Raw genomic sequence first — 27,576 nt, forward strand, 5'->3', positions numbered from 1 at the left:
TTTTTTTTACTTCTTGAATATATTTGTAGGTACCTGGGTATAAAATTTTGAAAACTTACACTTTCACTCATACTAACATTTTTTTCTTCAAAAACGGGGGTTTCCGGAAGTTTTTTACTCGTATTATCAAGAACTGAAACTACAAAAATTTGACTGATATACTTAATATTCAAAAATTGTGAAAATAATTTTCCAATTTTTTTTTTTTGAAATTAGTTTTTTAATACAAGTTTATTTTTGAAAAAACCGGGTGCATTTATTTAAAAACAATAAATTTGAGCGATTTTTGAAAAATATTTGGGGTAAAATTTTTAAAAGAAACTGAATCCTGCTCTGCTTAAAAGTTTAATTTTAAAAAACGAAAAACGCAGCATTCTTCTGGAGGAAGGGAGAGAGGTTACCATTACCAAATGAACGAAATTGATCACCGATAAATATGGGATTAAATTTTCAGAATTTCATGAAGTTTTTTTTTCATAAATACCTTTGTAATACGTATGTACCTAGCTAGGTACCATTACATTTATGTTATTCGCAAATATGTATCTATTCGTGAACATGTTCGATCTTTCTGAGAGGTTTCTTTCCTTCCATGAGAAACGAGGCTAGGGATTTTTCTATACTTGTTAGGATGATCCCTTTGAATACATAAACGTAGAAAAACTCGATATGACAATTTTTCAAATTGTTATTACATAAATGTACTCCAGCCAGCTCATACTCGTAATATTAAATTTCGATTACGATTACGCGCATGATACGCATTAAAATTCATCATGTCATCGTCGTATCGCATTTTACGAAGCTTTTTTCTCCCCTTTGCAAAAAAAAAAATCGGGTTGAACAAATGGAAATGTAAGACACAAAAGCACGCACGTCTCGTATTGTAAAGTTTGAAGGCAAATTGGTGTAAAACAGGGTGTTCTGTGTTGTCACGTGTGGAATGAAAAAAAATTTACGTTCGCGTGGCTCATCAAAAAATGACAAAAAAATCCACTCGTTGTCGCATTGACTTTGTTTATTTTGTTTATTGACATTTTGAAAATTGTCGATTTCAAGGCAGCCGGCGGCGGCAACGAAAATTGATAGATGTGTGTTATGATACCTTTACTCCTTTGAAGTAGCTAACATTTTGCTGTTTCGATCCTACTGTAGGTACGGTAGAGGCATTGGTAGAGGTACATGTAAAAGAACCATACAAGATATCTCGTGTTATTGCTTTATTTCCTGTTCTGTTTTCGAATAGGTATCGAAAACAATCATGCTACAGCTGACCGGTATTATTTAACCTCATTGTTAATACGAGTATACCTCCGTAACCCTGCGTGACGTAAATATATTCCCTCGAAATGTAGCGTAGGTATAATCATACCGCATCAAATTTTTTCATAATTTGACATTAGAAGCGTTACTAAATATACAGAGTCGACTAATTAGTAATTTATTTTCAAAAGATTACCCAAGTTGAATGAAAGAAAAAAAAATAATAATAATAAAAAAAATTAGAACCGATGGTAAGTAAGTACCTATTTTACGTGGTCGCAGAAACGGTCATTAACATTTCATTGAAATAACCAAAACACCAAGCGAATACCAATTTGCTGCATTATGAGTCATCTAGGCGCGTAAGATCATGCAGCACATTTAACGAATAGAACTAAATAACGGTTCGAGTATGTACGTATAAATAAAGAGTCGAATTGCCCCATGTTCAAGGAGGTAGGTATGGGGGATTCCCGATATTATGTAACACCGCAGGTACCGGGTTTACGGATGTCCTTATGTAATAGGAGTCATGCCAAGATACGAAACGAAAGGAAGGACAGCCGAACATAGCCCAACTAGGTACTACCAGTTATTGACCTACATGTACACTCTTCTGAGAACCAATCATCGCTTCGGATTGCTATGTTTTGAATTCAATCTCGGACGGAATTCGCTTATTGCTGGTTTAGATGACCTTTGGAGTTTACCAGCCACCAGTTCATTCTATATTTGTAGTTCAAATTAACTAACTATTTATACCTACTATTAAATTATTTATTTTTCACTGGAATTAGTAATGTTATCGGTCGAGGTTATAATAGTGGATTTTTTCTTATCGCGAATGTATCATCGAAGATGGCGAAAAATTTATTGCATTTTGCGTAGTTTTTCTTTGAAAAAAATTTAGTTCGCCTTGAAGAAGATTCGGCGATTATTCGAAACAAGTCAATTTTTTAGGTCATTATGTATGTGGGAGTAGGGTTTTTTGGATACTTTTCCCGATTTTTCCGTAAAAGTGTCTCAGAACCAGGAACCTGCTGATAGAGAAATTGATTTTCTTAAGCGAAAATTTTTCACAGGACAGCTGGAAAAATTTACTAATTTAATGATCAGTTGAAATTAAGAAAACAGAACCGTTTAGCGTTTTACTTTTATGGCGTTTTGTAACAAAGTTACAAAAAAATGTTGATTTTTCTGACTTCACTTCTGAATATTTTCACATTTAGAAAAACAGGGAGAGCTCATTCTTCACCAACTTGAACCAAAAATGAAGTCGTATACTCCGATTTGCTCAGCCATTTTCAAAATAATAACTAAACCCCAGAGGGATCGAGGAAGAGTTTTCCTAGATAAATGGGTTATGAAAATTTCAAAAAATCTGCTCAAATAGACTTCAATTCTGCTCATTTTTTAAAAATTTTTGTATGCTCTATACTCAAAGGGGCCGACATTATTGAGGGACCAAGGAAAGATATAAAAAAAACAAACAAACAAAAACAAAAAACAAAAAACAAAATGGAAGGTTACTGACATTTGAAATGAGAAATTTTAAAGAAAGTTTTGCAGATTTTGATGCATTCTTTTTTTTTTTTTTAATTAGGTACAGTATAGCTTCATACCATACTTAGAGGATCAAAATACATAATTTGGTGGGGCCGAGGAATATTTTCTCTTGAAAAGGAGATTATTAAAAATAATTCTCATACAGAAGTAGTACTTACCTTACCTTGAATGTTTTAAAAAATTTTACAAGTTATGATTTAATCAATTTTTTTTATTGTTTCCATCACGCAGAGCTTTTTACGAGAAGAGGAACGCAGAAAAAATTGGAGTAAATTTCTCCTGAAAAAGAGATTATGGAAAAATTTTGACGCAGAAATAGGAAACTTTTAGGATAAATTTTTTTTTTCCACTCTGGGAGGGCTTTTTACAGGTCTTTTTTCAGAATAGGAGAAAAGCAAAAAAGAAATAGGAATCTCTTTTCTCACTCGTGAAAAAAATATATGGGGGGGGGGGGACTTGAAAGGTAAAAAATACCAAGCTCGCAAACGAAGTAGGTACACCCTAATTCTTGCATTCATTTTTCAGATAAAACCTCCTCAATGCCCTTCTGGGTCTCAAAATTCTGAAAAAAATGTACCTATAAAAAATTGGAATAAAAAGTAGTGCGACACACATTGATTTTTGAGAAATGGATCACTTGAGAATCAATACGATCGATCAGTGTAATCAATTTTAGAACTCGACTCCCAAAAATTAGAGCCAGTTTGAGCCACGCTATCCATAATTATCTATTATTATATTTTTTTGGATTTTTTTTCAAACCAGGAATGGACAGGAGACTTTTCTCCCAGGGATTTGGAGAACCAATTTTGAAAATTAGTGTCATTGGCATAATTTTTTGAAATTATTAAATTGTGATATTTAGCTACCTATTGTGTTTATCTAAATACAACAAACTCGTCTCGAGATATGAGCTGTCCAAATTTGGCAATTTTGCAAAAAAATCGTCAATGCACGCAAAATTACGAGGCTCACTTCTTTCGAGACTAACGAGAGATGATGTAAACAATTTAAGCAAAATCGTGAGAGCTGACTTCATTTTTGATTTAATTTGGTAGAAAATGAGCCAGGCGTTATTTGGTGAAGTCCCTTCTCCAACCTCTATGCTTATCTATTCGTCATTTTATTGGTATTCTGATCGACTACATGATGCAAGCACTCCTTCTGACGTTTTTTGAGCGGGGGGGGGGGGGGGGGGTATCACACTATGCTTGATCTCTCTGAATATACGAGTATTTAGGAAGAAAAAAACCATGTGCTATTTTTATATTTTTACCCCTCGCCCTCCTCATTTTTGAAGTACAATATTTCTCTAACTTTGTAGCAATAAAATAGGCCAAAATAATCTATCATGCTTTAAAATTCACAAGCATGAATTTATACGAACATTTTAGCATTATTCCGCGGAAAATTTGAAAAAAATTTATCAATCTGTGTAACAATATCAAATGAAAAGTTTTTATTTGAATTTACGACTTCGGATGAACCGAACATGTATACAGTGTACCGCACAGGCCTATTTCCGAAAGTTGGAGCGAACCATGTGCACTCAAAATGCGAACAACCCAGGTACCTAAGCACGTAAAAGTGAACTGTTCAATTCAAAATATCTATCTAAACTTGTAAAGGATCCGTAATTAGGCAGGTACATACTACATACGTCAAAATCATTTGATTGTCCACTAGGAACATGATGTAACAAAACACATTATATGTAAGTATTTACTCTACAATAAATCATTCGTATAATTGTTCACTCGTTTAAAAACTTAAAAGACACAAACTAAAAATAATTTTACAAAACAAAAAAACAATTTTCTGGGCAACTAAGTATAGGTATTTACATCTATGTAGGTACCTCTACCAATATTCCGAATCAATACGAAAAACTGACAAAAATTTGAATTCGAAGACGAATATAAGCGAACAAATTAACAGCAACAAATAAAAGCTCGTAAAAAATAAAAAGAATTCAACGCGCAGCCAGACATTTTTTTAACATAGAGAGGTGTCTCCTGATGCAGCAAATAACTGGAAAATACTGTGAGCCTATATAAAATGAAATATCGTATTTCATGACTGATATACCTAAACGAAAAATGCCTACGTCATTTCGATACACTCTTTCAATAATGTAATCGACTCTGCGGGATGCAGGAAAATTACTAGATGTTCTTTTGAAAATTTCAACACCCATGAGCGTTTCTTTGATTAAAAAAACGAAAATAGAATAGCAGATGGGTGACAACAAATGAAATTGCTGTAATTTTTTCGAAAATTTGTCATTTGGTATCGTTTTGATTGAATTTTTTTGTAATGGATCCTTTTTAATTTTTCTTTTCTCTCCTCTTTCTGCTATTTTGGAGGCAACAGTAGGTAAGGTTAAGTATAGGGATGAACATAATTTTTTACAAATTTTCACACAATAAATTTACAGTGTTTTTTTTAAAATTTTCTCAGATTATTTTGAGAATTGAAAATGCCTACGAATTTATAATCACCTGTTCAAATGAACCATCACGAAATCCCTAAAGTCTTTCTCAAGTAAGTAGGTACACACTTATAACCTACCCGTCCCATACCCATACCCATACCTTGATATTAAGTATATTCTCAACCACAGCCAATTATAATTTTTTAAAAAAGCAAACAATAACACAGGTTGTTTTTAGAGCGAACTTTTCAAATTAAATTAATGAAAAATTAATATTTCAACTTTCAAAAGCAGACATTCTTCTCGACAAGTAGAACGAAAAACATCATCAAGAATGATAAGCCGATTTTAAAAAAATGAATAAATAAGAGGAAACCTCAACTTCGAAAAACAATTTAGCTGTCATTTGCGAAAACGAAAAACAGAAAAATTCAAAAGAATCTGTTATTCGTATTGCAGATTAGGTACACGTGAAACTATATGTAGAACACGAGCGACGAGGAAATTAAACGCAACAAAAAATTGTAAGTATTACGAGAATAAAGACGTTCATTTTTAGAAAATGAAATATATAGTATAAGTACTACTTTCGTATTAATACACATATTTGGGGAAAAGGATATATATTCTGGTTAGAACACTACGAGGATAAATATCGCTATATTAAATTACCAAAGTATTTAAAAAGTTTTCAAATGATGGTTATAAATAAAACTTTTAAAGAAAGTTTTCCCGAAACTGAACCCAAGATGGTGAAAAAAAATCGAATACGATACTCACGTTAAACTTCATGATGATACAATCTGGTTTTATTTACTGAAGTCGAATTGAAAATACGTATAGTTCAACACCAAACAATGCACAATTGATTCTTAGATATTCTACATAGATACCCTAAGTATAAGGATTTTCAATAATACGAGAAATTTTCAAATTCTCGAAAAACCACATTCGACGTGTTGCAATGAAATTTTACTTACAAACTTGAACTTGGTCTTAATTAGAAAAAATTCCAAATCTTGGCAAACCTGATTGCACGAGTTCATAATATGTAGGTATTTCGATCCATCACCTGCGTAAATTTTCCCATATTTATCAAATGAGGAAATGAAATAAAAAGTGATTTTTATACGTACCTATATAGGTACCTACAGCTTGAACATTGAACAATGTTATTACCTTGTTGATATCAAAAACATACTATGTAGGTGTAGGTGCATATGAACACACCACAAAAACTAAAGAAATGGTGTATATCTATTACCAACCTACTGTATTCAGGTACATATATTTTTAATGGTAACTGAGGATTACTCGAACACGATGATAATGAATATACTACACAGAAACTCTTGATAGAATTTAAGTTCAAACTTGATCTCTATACGTAGGTACGTTGTAAATACATGTGTATTACAAACAATACCACATAATCGGAAAACTTTCCAGTTCTGTTGTTCAACTTGCGATGTTCCAGTTGCGTAAATTAATTAATTTAGCTTATCTATTATTGTACATGAGGTTGAAAGGTTACGTCTTTTCAATACTTGAACTCGAGAACATATGTAGGTATGCATGCTACAAATGTTACAGGTAGAGTACGATACGATAAGCCGCACATCACTACACACTACACAGTACATTACACCCTATATAGAGGTGAACGTTTTGTACTTTTTTTTTGTCGATAATTAGTAGATAAGTGGCTCAAAAAAACCTAAAAAAAATCAAATAAATTCAAAGCATTTTTTTAAAAATTTTAATTGAAAAATTTCAAAATTGCGAAAAAAAATTATTCCATTGTTGAAAAAGACTCAGAATTTATCAAAATATGAAGAAAAATTGACGTAGGTAGTTTCTGAAAATTGATTCAAAACGCTTGTTTTTTGAATAAATTACCCAAGTTGCAAAATTGATTCGAATTTGGTAGGTATTGAATTATCGAGATAAACTCTGCATTGATCCTCCTCCCTTCCTCTCATCCTCATTCCCTCCCCACCCGCCCCTCCCTGTCCAGAAATAACTCAAAAATTGTTTTTTGGTAACTTTTTCATTGGGGAAAAAAAATGATTTTCGATAAAACTTCCATCGTGAACACTGTAGGTAGGTATACGCATCATTTTTCACTGGCCCATCTTCTTTCTCTCACCCAAAAATCATTTTCAACTATTGTTTTATCAAAATAATAAATTCTGATTTTAAGCAAATTGTTTGAAAGATTGAGTTGCCATAATGCCCTTTTTGTGCCCCTTTTGAATTTTGACGAAAATAGCCAAAAACTATTGTAAGTTCCTACATAGCCCCTCTTAAAAAAGTTGGCCTTCAGTTCCCCCAAAATATTATACCATCCCCCTAAAGCTAAAAATTTTGAAAATTTTTAGAATCATTACAATTGAACATTTTTTTTTAAATGGTGAATTATTGTTATTGGATACAACACAAGTCAAGTAATGAAACTAGACATTGAGGTCATTGACTTTTATTGGAGTCATGAGGTGCATATTTATGTTTTTGAAATTTAAAAAAATAAATAAATTTCACAACCTTCCCGTTAAGTGTCGATAGTTTCCTTTTTATGGTTCATTGCTCTGAAGGGGTACTTCAAGGGACCCATATTTGTGCCCATGTAACCAGTTATACTGATACATATTGAAAAATTCAATTTTCAATGGACAAGTTGGAATTTTTTTTCCATTAAAAAAGTAAAAGACGAGGATCGAAAAAAATTTTCATTTTGAAAATTGGTCCATTACAACACTCACGTAATGATTAAATCGCGACAATATTCTTCATGGAGTCCATCAAATTTTGAAGAAAAAAAAAGTAAGTAAATTTACACTATAAAGGCTTGTCTATTCGTAAAATATAAACAGGAGTTTTGAAATATTTAAAATGATTTTTTATCGTAGGAATTTGATGTTAAAATTTTCAGATTTTTATTCGCGAAATCTTTGTAAGTGTACCGAATTAATGGTCAATTTTATGGTCTCACTGAAGTAACTTTGTACATTTTAAAAACTCTCCAAGCCTCAAATTTTGAAGAAAAAAACAAAAAATTGATTGTGATAATTTTTTATTATTTTCTTTTTTAATGTTGACTTATGAAGGCTCGAAGGCCCCAAACTTCATGCTCTATAATAATTATTTTGATTGATTTTTAGTGAAAGAAAATTGCAGTGCATAAAATTTTCCACCACTAGAGTGTGGTTAGTTTTTCTTTAAGCCACTTCGTTTCTCGGAATATTTTCGAAAATTAATAGATAGATAGCTGAAATCTAGAAAACTATTATTATGGTGTTTTAAATAAGTCACCCAGATTTGAAGATCAGAAAAATATCAAATTACTTATACGTAATTCAAACTCACTTGATGTCGAAATATTTGAGAATCATAACATTTTTTGAGAAGTTAGTCTTTGGTTTAGGAGGTACTTAGAAAAAGAAAGAACAACAAAATTCGTCGCCAAAAATAATTTCAAATTCAAAATTTTTTTCAAAAACCACTTTTTGAGCATTTTTTTAAAATGTTCAAAAATCTCTTGGTCAAATTTTGAAGCTCATTGAAAAGTTATAGGTATGAATCAAAGAGTGGGGGGGTGAAATTTTCACCATCGCCAAATTATTCCAGCTCTAATAAATCTTTTGTTCCGTATTCTCCGATGCAACTTCGAAAAAAAAAGCTCATTCCAGCACACAAATTCACCTTGTAAATTTTCAAGTTCACTTCCATCAATATTTCTTCCGCTACAATGGTATTTTTTCAAAGTATACAAACCTCGTTCGTGCATCTCTCAACAGTCTCACAAACAATACGAGAACAAAACACTTGCATTACTCACACACGGAACAATCAATCAACGTCAAGAGGAAAATTTCCCATCTCTAAGCAGGTCAAGGAAATGGTAAAAAACCTTACCTAGAGTAGCGCGCGAAAGATCATCGTATTTTCCAAAACTTAAAATTCCAAAGCAATCGGAAATCCATGTGTAAGTTGACGATTGCAATGTTGCAACGGGGGCGGCATGGAGTACTTTCACACGTCGGAGGAAGAACTTGTCAATGTTACTGCTCTAGGTGGAGGGCATAAAATAACCGCCTTCTATAAAACCCAAGACGTTTGTTTATTGAGTGCGTTTCAGAGAAAGTACCATTAGATCGATAGTGAGCATTGGTGAGTGCAGTATGTGATTTGGTCAAGTGAACAGTGATAAGTGATAAGATATTTTTTTAATACGATTATTAAGTAAGTACTTGTTTTTATTGTAATTTACATTTACCTATACATAATTTTATCAATTTTTAAGACATTTGGATGTTTAAAGTGCCAAAAAATGGGATTAGGATCCATTCAAATTTACACTAACCATATTTCGTATACCTACAGAAAGGGTTGACTATTATCTAAATTTCCTCACCTATATTGATAAAATATTAGGTAGGTATAGGTAACTATGCCCCATAGACAATTTTCAATCGAGGTATTGTAAATCGAAATCTATCAACACGTACGCCAATACTTGAACTTTTTGTCACAGTATATTCAATGTAGGTGAATATTTTGAAAACAATCCTATCGTTATGTAATCGTCTTCAAATATAGAAAACTTATATCTAAAATAAAATACGCCGCCAAAAGGCATACGAATTAGTTTAACGCCTCGCACACGTGATAATAAGAGCACGTATCAATTCGATCCAAAATGCAAATGTTTTTCGCAACAAAATCGCCTAAATTTTGCAACAACGAGTATTCGCAGCAGCGATTAACACCTCCACAATTTTGCATTCGTTAGTAAAATATTTAGCGTAGGATTCCAGCAAATATCATATACAACTCGTTCAACATATCGTATCGTTTTGGAATAATAAATCTACATACGATAAGCTCGTTCGACGAAAACTTTCGCATACCTTGGAGAATAACTTCATTTCAGTGACAAGTTTTCCAAAAGTGAGAAAAAAAAAGCAAAAACTATAAGAACAAATAAGAAAAAATTCGCTTTCGATTCGCAAACATTTGAAAATGATCTCGTCTTCTATGCAGGTAGGTATAGGTAATAGGAATACGAATATTATCCTACCATAGATTTGAATTTTTAATAGAGTCATCGGTTCTCAACTTCTCGGTAAAGATCTTTAACCTTTTGATAGGCTTTTTGGAAACCACATTGGAGCCTTTGATAAATTTTATTCGAGCGGTAGGTAGGTATTACAATAACATCATTTTTCTACGTGTAAGTTCAATTCACACCGAATAGATCGTTTTTTATGGCTTCCCAAAGGTTCGCAAAATTTTATTAGGTTTGTAAAAAAATTTACCCCGCCTTTACTTTAACAACGAACATTTCAATCCTCTTTATCTTCTTTTTGACGAATTTTTTTCTCAATATTTTATGACGTCAGAAAGTGCTTTTTCATTTGATAGTTAGATTGGTTAAAAGTTCTTTGCCATGTTCGCATTATTTGGACGAGCATCTTTATGCAAAAGGTATTAAACTTTATTACCGCACGTTTTATGAAAATTCTCAAACCTTATAAAAAATCATTAAGCTCAGAAAATAAAAGTTCATCAAACATTAAATAGATATGCTTTCGATCTTGGGGAAAAAAAGATGAGAAGTGCTCGAAGAAGATGAAAACATTCAAGTTTAATTTTCGATTGATTCATTAATTAGTCTTCAGGAAGATCAATATTGTGTTTCATCTTACGAGCTATTATCATGGATGACCTACATTTTCAATAAATAAAATATACCTCCAAGGAGACATTCAAACAGTAGGTAAATCACCTGGTATGATGGATCAGAAAATGAAATCAACTCAAAAATGATCAAATGTTGAAGCTTTCAAATCATGGATATGATTTTGGCGTTTAGGATAAGCCGATTGGTGTTTTAAATTATGCTTCAATTGTTCCTTTTTACGAAGAGCAACAACCAACAGACAAAAAATTATCGATCGTTGATTTTTACTTCTAAATTATTTTATTTGCTGAAATTTGACTTTCTTCTTTCTTTTTTGATATTTTCAAAATGGTCGGTAATTCTAAGTGCATTATCTCGTTAATTGATTTTAAGGGAGAATAACCACAAAGAAACATCTAACATAAATTTGGAAATAGATACCTAATTAAAAAATTGAAAATCATATAATTTTGTCAAAGAATTGGAAGAGTGGGGGTAAAGAAATTACAATTGTAAAATTATTGTAATTATTCATCAGTAATTTGACCTGTACGAAAAATATGTTCAATTTTTCTAATATTCTATCAAAAATTAGTTGAAAAAAAAAACATTAAAAAGAAAAATGAAACTTTATCTCTAGTCAAAGGTAGGGGAATGAAAACAGAAATTGAAGACACGAAAAAAACTTCAATGCAATTGAACAATGGAAGATTTTTTGCTGTGCAGGTTTACTTCCCTTCATTTTCCATAGAACCTAGAACCTTCAGAATTTTTCAAAAATCAATTTTTTCAATTTAAAAAAAACTCACGTAGAACTTTACAATTTTAGCTCAAAGTCACTCGAAAACAACGTCTCTGGTAAAAAATTAATCATACTCTTGTGATGAAAATTTTTTGCTTTACAATTTGGTTCCCTTCATTTTTTTTTTAAAGCGACCTTTAATATTTTTCAAAGGTCAATTAATTATTATGAAAAGTAAAAAATAAATTCAAAGATTGTAATAACATAATATAAGAATTAACTCAAAATGAACTTTACAACCCAAGTTCAAAATTCTTCAAAAGTAAAGCCTTCAAGATGAATGTTTTTCACTGATGAGAAATTTCATGTTCTGCGATTTTGTTTCAATGCAACTTTTTCACGGGACTTTTGATTTCTTCTTAACTACGAAACATTTGTGATGCATAATTTCTCAGTGCACACCAATCACCATACCCCCCCCCCCCGAAAAAAGATCAGTTAAATCTGGGAAACTGAAAAACAATTGAAAAGTTTTGAAAATTTAAAATTCCAAATACCTAATTAATTCAATAGAAAAAAAAATCGGTATGGTGCTCATTCATCTGACAAACCACCATCACAAACAGCCTGCGAGTATCTACAACAGACAAAAACACCCTCATGGAAAGCCTCTAACAGGAAAGGAACCCGTCTAGCAGGCTAGAGATGACAAAACAAAAACCACAAAAGAAAAATTAAATCACCGATAAGATATTCAAACAATATAATAAAAATTTCATTCAAATCTATAAATACCTACGTTCCGCGACCTTCTTCGCTAACTTTTGTACAACCTATATAGAAACCAAATCATTCGGCATTTTATTCGAGGAAACAAAGCATTACGACGAGATTTTTTTTTCGGCGGTGAAAAATTTGTCGTTGAAATTCCACGAACAAAAAACCATTCATTTGAAAAATTTCCAGCGAGAAAGTAAGCAAAGTAAAGAATTGGAATGTAATATTCAACTTTGAGATTATCTTCCACTCGAGAATGTTCGTATTTCAATATAATCTATTTTTAAACAAGACTGAAAAATATTAATGACAAAACTTCTTCGATTACGAACTCTCTATGTGAATATTTGAAATGAAATACAATGTTAGACTATATACTTATCTCTTACCATACCTACTACGAAGTACATATATAGAGTTGTAGTTTCTTTTTGGAAACAATTCAAATTGATACAGGAAATGTATCAGGATAATGATGAAATTACCCCAAAATTATGCCTTGAAAATGATACTAAACGTCAGTGCCGCATTATGTAATATTTCATCATGTGTTTATGGTATGTATTTCTAAAACACCAACTAACTACGAGTATATGGCAAGTGCATATTATAATAGATAAAAAGCCCGCCGTCATCGGCGTCTATCGTCGATTTTCATCGGTTATTCATTCGGTTCTTATGGTGTCACCGAGTTAACATAATTTTATTATCTAATCGATAGACACAAAAGAGACGAATATCGAACAATTGTTCTCCCCCAGCAGAGTAAAATGTATTACGCTACACTTGGAGCACTATATGCCGAAATAAAATTGCACCCAGAAAAGTTTCCACGAGTTGAAACGACAGAGTTAACTTCCCTCTTCCTCGGATATTAGGGCTGAAAATGTTCATCTTGGTCGATGACGCGGACATGCTATCGTTCATTTACCTTGTGACAATGTTCAGTTCACGGCGAAGATATAACGTATTTCGTAATAATTAGAAAGCTGCGCCGATGAAGGCGCAGTGTCTCGCAAAAACCGGTTAAAATACACAGTATTCCTCCGCAGCTTGGCGTACGTATGCGTTAAATTCGTTCGATAGCCGTGATAAATCGGTTGTACAACGACCGGAAGAAGTCTAAAGTCTAGATTATTACGGTTAAAGATGTTATAACCAACTCCTCTTCACTCTTTTCACTGACGCCTGCGCCATTCTCCGCGTTCGTGGTCGTCATCGCCATCGTACGAGTATTCCTCTGACCAAAACACAATGGTATGGTACCCCACCTTTCATTGCCAGCAAGTCAAGGACACGATGCTACCCATACCCAAGTTGATGGCGACTACAAACGAAACCGAAAGTATTGAAGAGTGAAAGTGACCACAAAAAGACTTAAACTCTGAGGAAGTTCTCTTTTACAACGTTGGTTGGTCGGCTTTCTCTAATCGTCGTAGACATGTTATGGTCAGTCGCGCTTCCTGAGAGAATTAGCCGCCATAATGAGCTCTTATCAATGCAACATTTGCTTAAAACAATAAGCCGATCAATTGTTTATAAAAGGAAATAATTAAACCATTTTAGATATCCATGATAAAAAAAACGAACGGGCAATTTCGGAATGTTGCTCGGTTCCTCGATCTGGTAAAACTCGTGTGATTTTCATTAACGAGACAGACTAACGACCGCGTATATGTGAGATTAATGAGACCTGGGCCCATTCGCAGACAATGTTGCACGCTGCACTTGAAAAATGATCGTGATTTCGCATCGTTTAAAACAGGGCTGGTTAGCTAGCCGTTAGCCGTTAGCTTTTAGTCGATAGCCGATGCTTTTTCCACAATTTTAGCTAGCCAATAGCTTAGCTAATGAGACTTCGTTAGCCATTAGCCTTAGCTTTAGCCAATGATTCATTGGCTAACCATGGCTAATTTTTTTTTCAATTCTGCCCAGTCAGGGCTTGCAAACCGAAACCAAAACCGAAACCGAAACCCCCAAAAACCGATTAAAATTGCTCAAAACCGAAACCAGGAGCGTTATTTTCCCACAACTAAAACCAAAACCGAAACCGGGAGCGTTTATTTCTCAAATTCAAAACCAAAACCGAGAGTGTAACCGATTGAAAACTGAATTGGTTTTGGTTTTGGAATTTTTCAGGTAATTAGCCTGCATTTTTGGTAAAATTGAAGTAAAAACTGAAGCTGAAGGTGAAAAGGCCTGAAAAATAAAAAAGTTAACAAATCTGGCACTACCAAAGTGCCGCTTTCTAGGCACATACACAAAGTTTTTGAAAAAGTGATCACTTTCTTGGCCTTCTTCCCTCTAAAAAATGGAGAAAAAAGGAAAAAACCGAAACCAAAACCAAAACCGAAACCGATTCTTTTGAAATCAAACCGTTTCAGCAAAACCGGAACGAGAGAGATAATATTTCAAAAAACCTAAACCAAAACCAAAACCGAAACCTTTACTTTTTCAAAAAACATAAAACCGAAACCAAAACCGAGAGCGATATCTATCCGGTTTTCAAGCCCTGTGCCCAGTTCCAGCTTCATTTTTTTGATTTTTTCCATCGACCATACACAAATAAACCAATATTTTTAAATTAAATCGAAAGTTTTTGAACTTTGAAACTTTAAAATCGTCCTTTTCAATGGTCAATGCTAATTTAATTAAAATTGTAATTTTGTCATTTGTGTGGACACAAGTGAAAAAATTTCTATTCTCAACTTGCTTTTTGTTTTGGTAGGTAGACACGTTTTTTTTTTTATTATGAATAAGAATAACGATGTAATACGAAATTTACGAATAAAAATTTTAAAAACTTGTCAAATGCAGCATTTTATCATTTATCATTTTCAAACAATTTAGAACTGACCATTTCCTGGTGAATATAAAATCAGTGTAAATGTTACCACGAAAGAGGTCTGAATTAGAAGAGTATTTTGATATGCCGCTTGCACTTCTAATAAATTAGCCAATAGCTAGCCGATAGCTAGCCAATGACTGCTCGTTAGCCGTTAGCTGTTAGCTTTAGCCGATGGCAGATTTGTTTTAGCTTTAGCCGTTAGCGTTAGCCAATGCGATAGGCTAACCAGCCCTGGTTTAAAATGTATCTCAATTAAATCTCACGATGGACGTATGTACATGTTTACCTACCGAAGTTTGGTACCTTTATTGATAGGTAAACCACCTTTCACGGTTGTTTGCGTGTTCGAATAATGAACTGTTGGACAAATGATCTCACCAGACATGGAATCCAATTAGCGAAGTACAATTGTAATATTGAGTTTTTTTTCCTTGGTAGGCTACGTCTTATCTGCATCACGCTTCAAGTCTACGCATTTGGTTTAATTCCTTAAATCATTGTCGGGTATTAAATTAAAATCTCTCTCGTTTAACGATCAATTTTTTTCGTTATCTTTTCCTTTTTCGAACTGTAGCGATGTATGTAGATTTTTGAAAGCCTCGTCAAAAGAAATTATAAGTTCAAACTCTAGATAGGTAGGTAACTATTTTTAAGCTAAACGATGACGAGAAGAAAATTTAATATTGTCGCTTAGGTGAAGAAATTCGAATCGAGTTGAAAGCAAGGTGAAAAGATACGATGAACCGATAGATTTCATCTGTCAAGGTTACACTTACCTTTGGAACTTGGAAGAGTATAATTTGAACACAAAGAAATATACCTATATAAAAATTTAATAGGTAAAGGAATGGGTTATCGACTTTCGTAAGATGACTTAAATTTTTTGCATATTGGTTGCATGGAAATTGGAAAGGAGCAATTTTGTCAAATTTAGGAAGACTGAAGTAGACAATATTATCGTATCGTGGTTGAATTTTGAAAAAATTAATTTTCAACTTTGAGGAAATCATATTTTTTACTTTTTTCATTGTATAACTCAAAATTGCAGTAATATTAGTAACAAGGAATGACAGAAAAATTTGAGTTCCAAAAAATCTAGATCGAATGGAGCAAATTCCTGAAAATCAATGAGGTCAAAAAATGAAAAATGAAACATGAAATTTGATATACTTACTTAGTCCAAAGTTCAATTTGATAGATTTCACATCTTTTTTTGGAAAACTGGAATTTTTAAAATTCCACTAGAGGCTCCAGAATAATTTTGTTAAAACGTAAAAAAACTTTTTTTTCTAATGACCGTAAGTGGACGCAACATCTTAAAATTTGAGAAAAAATCTCGTAAGGTAGAGTGGGGTAGTTGCAAAAATGGGGTAATTGCAAAATTGTGATCTCATGCAAAAAATATCAATTTGCTGGTTGTGCCAACTAGGTAGTGTCGAAGCAACAACCTTTACCGACATATTCACCTGGTCATAACTCGCAGGGTTCAACTTTTCGCTCCGTAGCAAACACTTTTATCAAAGCATGTTGAAACCACTCATAAGTAAAGTGAGAGGTTTTTTTTTAAAAAAAAATGCATGTGAAATAGAAAAAACTGTCAATTTATCTGGAATTTTCACGATTTAGGGTTATGAAGGATTGAAGTTTAAGGTAAGATATCGCAATTTGATTTTTTTTTTTTATTTCGCCCGTAAATTGCGTTTTTGCAATTTCCCCAGAAAAAATCGACTCGGGGTAATTACAAAAACGATTTTTTTTTTTCATTTTTGCACTAACCACAAATATTTTTTTGGCCTAAATAACTTGAAAATGGTTCGAAATTACAAAAAAAATAAACTTCCACGGTCACATGATGAGTTACACGTTAGAGAAGTGATTAACAGTTTTACTGAATTTTAAAATGATTGCTCCTTTTTAATGTTTTACTGATATATTTGACGAAAAATGTATTTCTATGACGAGTTTTTTACATAAAAAATCATCAGAAATGATCAATAGTTGATTTTTTGTTCATTTTAGCGAGTTTTTAAAAAAATAATTTCTCAACATTTTTTCACTCCCTTAAAAATTTTTTTGGGAAGTGGAAAAGTTATCAAATTTTTTACCAAATCAAGACCACGAATACATCAAAAGTTAGCAAATGACACGTAGAACACAGTGAGTGTGTTGAAAATGCAAAAAAATGAAAAAATTAAAAAAATATCGCCCACTTTTGCATTTACCCTAACATGGGATAAATGCAAAAGTCGATTTTTAAATTTTAAAATTGCAATTTTCTCCACGATTTGTGGACCAAATTGTACCAAAATTTTACCATTGATAGAGAACCCCCTGAAGTATAAGTGGTACAAATTTCAGCTTCATCCGTGCAATAGTCTTCTCATAGCGCCCTCTCAAAGTGTCACTAATCAAATAGTACTTTGCAATTATCCTTACAGAAAATAGATTAGAATATTGTAAAAATTGAGTAAAATTTGAAAAAAAAATCACGTAAATTAGGTACCTATTATAAAAAATCGTAAAATTGTCACAAAATCACTGAAAATTGCACACTAAAAATTGTTAAAATATTGGTAAAGTTGAGCGAAACTGAATGAAAGTTGTATAAAACATGATGAAAACTTGTTAAAATTCCATCAAACCAGAAAATGGCTGAAAATTTATCAAATGTCCCAAAATTCGACCAAATTCCAGAAAAAAATTTCCTTCGTTGAAAATTATTAAAAATCAATCAAATGTTTGTCAAAGTTGAATGAAAACGCAACAAAATTACCTACATAAAGTAGGTATCATTAAGTTTGATATCAATTATTGAATATTTTCATAAATAAATCAAAAATCAGAAAAGTTTCCAGGAAAATTATGTCAAAATTTGGTAAAATATCATGAGAATGTTTAAGAATGACGAAAAATTAATGTTAAACGTCAGCATAAAAATACCCACTGAAAATCACCAAAACTTGATGAAATTTCAGTAAAATTTGGGGGAAAATGCATAAGACATCCTACCTAACAATTTTTTAAATAATAAGAAAATAATTCTAAACGACTATAAAAGCTTATAAAAGGCATCGTGAAATTTCAGTAAAAAATAACAAAATTTCTCAAAGCAGGGTTATTATCTTTTTACCAGCTGACGATGATGTGACGAAGTTTTCAAAAACTACCTTATGAATGAAATATCACCATATTACTCCATATCATTTTCGTCTCTATTCATTAATTTCCTCTTCGCGTGAGTTTCGGGCGAGCTTGGCTTTCCTCCCACCCCCCCTCCTCCTCCCATCATTTAAACTCTTAAGTACTCTTTCTTCACTTTTTTGATGTCTGGGAACAGTTATAAAATTACTCTCTGCTCAATTGTGTGATCTCTTAATTTCACCTTCAAAGTTCAAAACGATCTACGCTCACTCTTCCTTTTATGTACCTATTTCAATATGAATCACTCAACATTTTTATACAATGTATTTACTTGCAAGTTACAATTAGTATAAACATATATAGATTAGATAGGTACCTACTTAAAGTTGTAATTTATTGTAACGCAATAAAAATAATACTTACCTATCAATTGAAATTGTTTACAGCTCAAACTAGTCATTCAGACAAGATGTGGGCATTTAAGCTCGTCTACTTATTTACATTGAGCAGCGTGCTGCTGACGGCAAGCTGCGAAGAAAATTGGTCATGGGGGAGTGGAAAAAAGACTGAAACGGAAGAAAAGCCGAAATCGGATACGACAGCCGAAGGTAGCGTGAATCCTAACGTAATCGACGAAATAATCAGTTCCGGTCGAGATGGCAGAATGCTGAGCGGATTCAGCGATGTTTACGAAGATCAAGACGTTCAAGACGCCCTGTCTTCGGGTAACGAAACGCATGCACGATCACTGGTCAAAGATCGTTTATGCGGTCTCGGTTTAATGGCTGTGAGTACAATACCTACCTAAACTGTATTTTTACACGCTGATAATGCGGAATATATTTGCAAACAGGAAGAGAAATTAATGTATTCGCTATGCACACATTGTTTTTACAGTGCGACGAAGATATCGAAGAAAAACGTCCATTCATCCAGCCACAAGACTTAATCTACGCTCAACCAGTCCATCTTAAACCTGTAGGAAGACCGATCGCTGCCGTTCCTCTCAAAGGATCTCCCAACTCGATCGGTTACGGACCTCCGAAACCAGTTCCTTTCCCGCCATCCAACTTTGGCAACTCTTACCCTCCAGTACCACCACCCAGGCCTTACATTTCCGCAAACAAACCACCATTAGGTCCGATTTACGGAGCTTCGAGACCACCAGCTGTATACGAACCGATCGATCCGATCGATAAAAAACCGCAAGTGGTCGTAAACGCGCAACACGGTGTTCAGCAACACGTTCACCATCACTATCACCACGCTGATGCGGAAAAGATTGGCGTTATCGATGCTCCCAATACCGTCTATCCTTCCGGAGTGGCTGGTGGTGTCGGATCGTTATATAATGGCGAAAATTCTCTTTACGGTAATACCGTCGGTGGAAATGGGTTCATTGGGTCACCGACGTACGGAGGTGGATTGGAATCCTATGGAGGTGGTCCGAGTCCATTCTATAAGAAGGAGTTGAATCTCAAAGGAACTGCCAGCAGTACGTATAGTATATGAGCATTTGAATTACCTAGACGAAGGCCTACGATTTTTACAGAGGAAGTTTAGAATAATCTAGAGTGGCTATATTTATTAGAGGGGCAACTCTCAAAACTCTGCTGGAGGCTCCAGAACTGCTCAAAACGGTTCGAAATCGTTTCCAACCAATTCCAAAATTTCAGACATTCGGGTCAATTTAGTGAATTTTTGATTTGTCTCCATTTTTGGACCAAGGATCTTTGAAAATTCATTAAAAATCTAAAAATGCACCTGACAATGAGCAGCTAAAATTTTGGCTAGTGATGTATTTTTGTAGGTTTTTTCGATTTAGTGCTGGGTACCTTTTTCGGATAAGAAAATATTCTCAAAATGTTTAGCAATTTGGCCTACAAAAAACTAAAAAACCAATTTTTTGATTTAAATGATTTTTAATTTTGAAAATTGATGAAAATTACCTTCCGTAGAAAGGAATCAAATTTTCCCAGTCAACACTTCTCTACCGTTCCATATTATTGCAAACTTATAAGAATTTGAAAATATTTAATCAATGTTGTTGTTGTTTATTTAGGTAACGGTGTTTCCAACTACGTAAACCCGGAACGTTATCAATCCTACGAAACTCCCAGAGCTGATAACAATTTAGACTGCGTTTGCGTTCCATTCGATCAATGTTTACCTCACGAAGTCATATCGAGGAAAGAAGACGGATACGCCATCGATCCGAGAAATTCTTTCAAAACTAATATCGAAGCAATTGGCCCAGACGATGTCGTCATCACCGACGGAAACGGTACAGTGGTTTCAGTGAAAAAATTACAAGACGAAATAAAACCGGAAGAAAATAATGAAAACAAGGAAGAAAAAGCTAGAAGAAGAAGACATTCCGATTTAGTAGGCGCAGCTTCCGAAAGCCAAGAGAATAAAATCGAAGCGGTATGTAATTTTTTTCATCCTATTTTTTTTTTTTTTTTTTTTAAATAACAATACTTATAGGTACTTGATAACTTTCCATTCTTTTTTCCAAATTTCATTCGTGAAATTTTTCTCAAAATCAAAATTAAAGTAGAAGTGTTTTTTCGGACACACTGGATCGTTAATTAAATTGTAGACTTTAAAATAAAAATAGGCTATTCTAAGTTGATGTATATTTTTCGAAATAGTTTAACTCTAATTGTATGTACATAATACAAAAGCTCAGCTATAGATACACATAGATAAGGGTAAGCTAGGTAAGTAATTTTGCACCAAATCCAAACCTGTATAACCAGTGAGATGGGTCGCGAAAAAAAAGTTGTAAGACTTTGACCAAATTGAGGGGGAGGCTTAATTTAGATTTTCGAGTTGGCCAAAGTAACACAGAAAAAATGTTAGCTCCAGAGGTACCTCCGTAGGACAGATATGGACCCTCATCATGGAGGAAATATTTTTGAAAAATTCCTATTTTTTTTCATTCTAATCGTTTTCCAAATACCCAGCTTGCTTTGGAGAAAACGGTTCAGTTCAAATAAAAAATTGTTTGAGATTCTGCGTTGAACTAAGCCATTGCCATAATAAACCAAAACCAAATCATCGAAAAAGTTTGATAAGTTTTCGACTATTTGAGTATAAAATATTGATCGGTAAAATGTCATAAAAAATTCAAGTCTCAACTCCCAAGTGGCTGGATTTAAAATTTTGAAATTTTGAAAATCAAAAAATATAAGTTGATACCTATTTATAATTTTTTTAAAATGATGAATTGATGACCTAATTGCAAAAATTTATTTTTTAAAAACATCCATTTTCCACGAAAAACAGTCTATGTGATTTTTTGAACACCCTACGAACTAAACAAAACATTTTGAGCTATCTTAATTCAACTGTTCACTATTTCAATGCCTTGATCTTCTTTTTCACACATGATTTGCGTCCATGAGACAAACGTAAATTTTGAGATCAACTTCATAAACATTTCTCCAGTTCATTTGAAAGTCTTGTGGAAAACAATTCACATTTATTGCACCATAATTTAGGTCTACTTATTTATAATTTCCTTTTACTGGTAATAAATAGGTATCATTAAAAGAAACTTACATCATTATAAGTCATTGTAAAATTAAATAAGTAGGTACTTAGTAGATTATTCCCATCGAACATTGCATGCGATTATTCTATACTTAGTTAATATGTACTTACCTATCATCATTTTATAATGGGTATGTTATTTAAAGTGTTAACGTAACAAATTACAAATATTTTACAGCGATCAGAACGAAAAATAACTGTCGATGATTTGACCAGCAACGGATACAAAATTGAAGACCCGAATATCGATCAAATTGCAGGAGTAAGTTCTCAAATAATTATCAAAAAAAAAATGCATGAATGGCTGAGCTTAAATTTAAACATATTGTATATATTGGGTAGTAATTTTTTTGTGTATACAATAATAATTTATGGTTAATTATAAGAGTGGAAACAATACTGAGGATAGGGAGTCATAGGCCTTTGTAGTATTACTTTAGAGCACCCGATCACAAGTCCACCAACACTCCTCCAATTTAGAATTGTAAGCTAACTATACCTACCATAAAAGTGTACCTACCTATATCTTAATTTAAAACAAAATCGTGTCCGAAACAGCTCACATAATAATATAATTACGAACCTCCTAAAACCTAATTAAAATGGAAAAAAGAACTGGAAAGTTAAAAGCAAAAAAAAAAACGCGCTAACAAAAAGGAGATGATAAAGAAAGAAAAAAAAAGCTGAAAAATCTGAAATTACATCGTTCTTGTTCGCAGCGCAAACTAGGCGGAATACTCGGTGGTTCTGGAGGTGGAGGAGGCGGTGGAGGAGGAGGTGGAGACGATGACTCCGATAGCTCTTCTTCCGGCATTAAACTAAGACCCACGTTTGGTGTATCTTTTGGTCTACCTTCCGGAGGTGCAGGTTATCCTATTAGTCCTTACGGTCCTAACCCGGCGATTAATCCGTATGGGCATTCGTTAGGTGGTGGTAACGGCTTAAATCTCGGTTTAGTTAATGTAAATCCGTTATTATCGCTTCAAGTGAGTAAAGACGAATACGGAGATAAAGTAGTCAAGCCTTGGGTCAATCTGCATGTTACGCCGAATCACCAACTAGTCGATAAATTCGGATACTTGGTGCATAAATTGAAAGATCCTCATCATTACGGCGGATACCCTCCATCGTATTACCATCACCATAATCATTTCCATTCACAACCTCAACCACCACCTTATTATCCTCCTTCCAGACCTTACTATCCATCTAGACCTCCTCATTACGGTTACAATAACTATGCTCCTTCTTATCACGGTTATAATGGCGTTAATTACAATTCCCTGGATTACGCACCGACCGGATACGAAGACGAAGATGATTACGATTCGGGATTCTATAGAAATGCAAACTCCAATGCATCTGCCCAAAACTCAGATCAATATAAAAGAACCGCATATCCCGAACAATCAGACAGTAAAAGCTCATCGGTGGTATTTCCAAACGATCGAGTATCTGGCAACCGAAAACGTAGACAAGCCCAAGACCAAGAGGGGGGATCAGCTGAACAGGTAAATTCAAAGCACAGTGAGCTTTCTTCGTTCGGCACTAACAGCAAATTTTTTTGGTAATTTCTTCCTTCACCTGTATCCACACAAATATCGGGGCTTTTGTTCACGCAACGCTTTTCCCGCCATTTTCACCGATATACATAGATGCCATGTGACAGAAACTTGCAAGAGATATGGTATACTACGAAACGTTTTACAAAACGGATTGTAAACTACATAACATATTACATAGATCTACATGAGTACCTACATTTGTACATCCCAATTGGTAACTATATCCACTATTTTATCGTTATTTTAACGTACCTAGCTACATAACTGCCGTTATCACCAACATGCTACAAATTAATTACATATTCGACAACTCAGTTACAAAACATGAAAGAGAGGTGATGATCTCACCGTGTAGCATAGTGATGATGTGTTTTCATTGAATAATCGTAAGATGAAACATCAAAGCACTTTCATGCGATGAAATACGACTACATAAGTATTACGTAGTAGGTACACGTGAAACTTGTATTTGTTGAGAGTGGCTTATCACTTTTCCGAAAGCATTGAGTGACAACTTCGAATTAGCATTTTAAAACAGAATAGTACGACGAGTATGGTACGTGACTTACCACCGCCCAAACCAATGATGAAGAAGAGAAACCGTTATTCAACATTTGAACCAGTAAAACTTCACTTTTAAAAACATTATTTTTAACAAAGGACATCTATTTTATCACCGTAACACATTAGGAAGTTACTACATCACTATCTAAATGAACATATGCTACGTACATTTGCATATTAAATACCTAGCGAGTGTAATACAAAGAAAAACGTGAGGAAATGGAAGTACCAAACGTAACCCAAACAAGAGACCGAACAACTGTTTTCGAAACATTACATTTTGACTTTGAGTGAAATTTGAATTTAAAAAAATCAAGATTATCTAACTGATTTAAAAAATGAATAAAATAAAATGGAAAAAAAATAAAAATAAAACATGGATGTTGTCAAAATGTTAAACATGGTACGAAAACAAATCTCTGTTCATTCAGCGCCAAGTCGTTCAATGATGAAAATGAATGTGATGAGATAATAAATTACGAGTACAATAACCAATCAACATACTATAATTTCATGCAAAAAAATTATTTGATTGGTTGAGGGTAAATGTATTAACATCATTTTGAGCTTTGAATGTTCAATATTCATCATTATCAGTTTGTTTCCCAGTTATAATGATATTTGCATGTATACTACTTATAGATCTGGTTGAATCCTACAATTGACTCATACTTACAAAAGAGATATGGTGTGGGCCTCAAATTTGGATTGGAGCTACTTTTTAAACTGTCTTGACGAGCCTCCATTGGGTGTTTTATAGAAGAAATTTGAAATTTCAGCTGTCCAATTGTAAAAAAAAGAATTCTTATTTTTATTTAAATTTTTTAAAATGAGGATTGAGACTTGAAAAAAAAAATAAAAATTATTAATCATGGAATTTCAAAAAAATGAACGAATACTTACCTAACAATTTTTCAAGCATTTAAGCATTCGTATAGTACCTAAATTTAAGTAGGTACTAAACAGATACTTACTTATACACTTTCGAAAACCAAGTTTTCGTCACAAAAAATTCTTAAGGCATAAAAAAATTGAGATCAGCATTCAGAATTGAACTCAAAATTTTGTTCAACAACGTAAATTCAATAACTCACATTGATGAAAAAAGTACCTAATCAAATATCAACAAGCAAGTTTTTGAGATTTTCATGTTTCAACCTAAGGGAAAAATAAATTGAGTAAAAATAAAAAATATGAATCGAAACAAAATCATCTTAGGTAATAAATGAACTGTAGGAACTTCAACTGGCAGAAATATTTTTGCAAAGAAAAATCAAAAGAATATAGGCTTGATTTCATTTTTCAATTATTTTTGAAAATTACTTTAATCATTTGCGAAAAAAATCAGATTTTTTGAATCGGTTAATAGTAGTAAAAAAAAAAAATTGATTATTTCTCAGCTTTCTATCAAAATTTTGAAAAATTTATTGAAAAATAAAATTCAGCAACTGAAATTGAAACTACTTTATTAGAATCCAGACAAGAAAAAAGCTGGCTCACAAAACAAAATTAAAATAAATTTAAAAATACACAATCTTCAAAAAAAAATGTTTTTTTAATTTTTCGAAGCAATTTTTTTAAAAAATAAAATATAAAATACTTAGTTGATATTTATATCTGTCGATATTATTAATACCAAATAAAAATCTGCTATAATTACATAAGCTTTACTGCAAACTCAGTCCTGTAACATAAATTGAATTACGCTTTCATATTTTAAAAGCTTTTTGAATACTAATAATACTCGTATTATTTAAATGTACCTATTTAAGTGATTATTTTATTTAATTCCAGCGTCAAGGTTACTTCGGATTAAATAAATGTGGACCGAGACAAGTATGCTGCCGAAGACCACTCAGACAACCACTCACAAATCGTCCAGGCTTTGCTCAATGTGGACGTAGAAACACTCAAGGAATCAATGGCAGAATTAAGACCCCAGTTTATGTCGATGGAGACAGTGAATTCGGTAAATTTTGAATACCTATTTTAATCGATACAATTCAATCGACGATCATTTTAATTATTGAAAAATTTGAATTTTCAGGCGAATATCCATGGCAAGCAGCTATTTTGAAGAAAGATACTCAAGAAAGTGTTTACGTATGTGGTGGTACCTTAATCGACAATCTACACATTATTACAGCTGCTCATTGCGTAAAATCGTACGTACTCGTACAAATTAAAAATGAGAAATTTCTAATTAAGTAATATCCTCGAGCAGTATTTCATACGATATTCTTTAAATATTTTCAGGTACACTAATTTCGATCTCAGAGTCAGATTAGGTGAATGGGATGTCAATCACGATGTCGAATTCTACCCATACATCGAAAGAGACGTCGCAAATCTTTTCGTTCATCCGGAATTTTACGCTGGAACTTTATTCAACGATATCGCCATTTTGCGTTTAGACAAAGCTGTTGATTTCACTCAGTACCCGCATATTAGCCCAGCTTGTTTACCAGAACCAGGATACGACTTCAGTGGTCAAAGATGTTGGACTACTGGTTGGGGTAAAGATGCTTTCGGAGAATTTGGAAAATATCAAAATATTCTTAAGGTGAAATGTTTGTCATATTTTAACAATCGTGTTAAAAAATTATGAGAAAATTATTAACATGATGCAATTTTTGAAATTTAGGAAGTCGATGTCCCTGTTATCTCTTATAGTCAATGTCAATCTCAATTACAACAGACTCGATTAGGTTATGACTTCAAACTCCATCCTGGTTTCGTTTGCGCCGGAGGTGAAGAAGGAAAGGATGCCTGCAAGGTAAGCTGGAAATTGAATTAACAATAATGATTGAAAATAGAACGGGCATACTCAGAACATCAATAAAACTAATAATTTTAAATCAATTTTCAGGGTGACGGAGGTGGACCAATGGTTTGTGAAAAAGGTGGCATTTGGAACTTAGTCGGTGTTGTAAGTTGGGGTGTAGGCTGTGGTCAATATGGAGTTCCGGGAGTATACGCCAAAGTGTCATATTACCTCGACTGGATTAGACAAATAACGAATCGTTACTAAGCAGTACATTAACACTGCTAAATGTAAACAACTTTCTCATTTTGTGCAAATTAGTTATTATCTATGTACGTAAGTGATAATCGATGTTTTAAATATTTTCACGATAGGTAATTACAACAGTTCAGATCATTAAAAATCTGACGATTGTGACTATTTTTTTAAAATAATTTTTTACGTGTTGAAAAATCTTCTCATTTTTTTGTTTTTTTATTGTTTTTTTTTTATAATGGCCACCTACTGATTATTTTTAAGAAATTAATTTATTGGAATTTTTCTTTTTTATCATTTGTGTGACAATTCGTCATTAACGTTTAGAAAAATCGTATCTCTATTTATGAGAAAAATTAAGAATTGTGTAATTTTTAATATTTATTTACTATTGTAAATATATTTTATAAGTTATT

General features: G+C 33.0%; 2 protein-coding genes across 3 annotated transcripts in view; one reads left to right on the forward strand and one right to left on the reverse strand.

Moving 5' to 3' along the window:
* Nucleotides 1–6,219, reverse strand: part of LOC135839579 (calphotin-like) — a 101,671-nt gene extending 95,452 nt beyond the window's left edge. The window contains exon 1 of the mRNA XM_065355666.1: nucleotides 6,044–6,219. Within this exon, the coding sequence (XP_065211738.1) occupies nucleotides 6,044–6,055 (12 nt within the window). The 5' untranslated portion in view covers nucleotides 6,056–6,219. The remainder of the gene's footprint in view (nucleotides 1–6,043) is intronic.
* A 3,142-nt stretch (nucleotides 6,220–9,361) lies between these two features.
* LOC135840503 (uncharacterized) lies at nucleotides 9,362–27,574 on the forward strand. Of its 2 annotated transcripts, XM_065357093.1 has the most exons (11): nucleotides 9,362–9,505; nucleotides 18,901–19,241; nucleotides 19,352–19,949; nucleotides 20,517–20,881; nucleotides 22,191–22,274; nucleotides 22,732–23,523; nucleotides 25,936–26,110; nucleotides 26,189–26,306; nucleotides 26,398–26,704; nucleotides 26,786–26,917; nucleotides 27,011–27,574. In XM_065357093.1, the coding sequence occupies exons 2-11, from the start codon at nucleotides 18,924–18,926 to the stop codon at nucleotides 27,170–27,172; spliced, it is 3,051 nt and encodes a 1,016-aa protein (XP_065213165.1). In that variant the 5' UTR covers nucleotides 9,362–9,505; nucleotides 18,901–18,923; the 3' UTR covers nucleotides 27,173–27,574. The 2 variants fall into 2 exon arrangements, with proteins under 2 accessions (XP_065213165.1, XP_065213166.1); XM_065357094.1 differs by lacking the exon at nucleotides 22,191–22,274.
* The last annotated feature ends 2 nt before the right edge of the window (nucleotides 27,575–27,576 follow it).

This window comes from Planococcus citri, chromosome 3, assembly GCF_950023065.1.
Source record: "Planococcus citri chromosome 3, ihPlaCitr1.1, whole genome shotgun sequence".
NCBI classification, from domain to species: Eukaryota; Metazoa; Arthropoda; class Insecta; order Hemiptera; family Pseudococcidae; genus Planococcus; species Planococcus citri.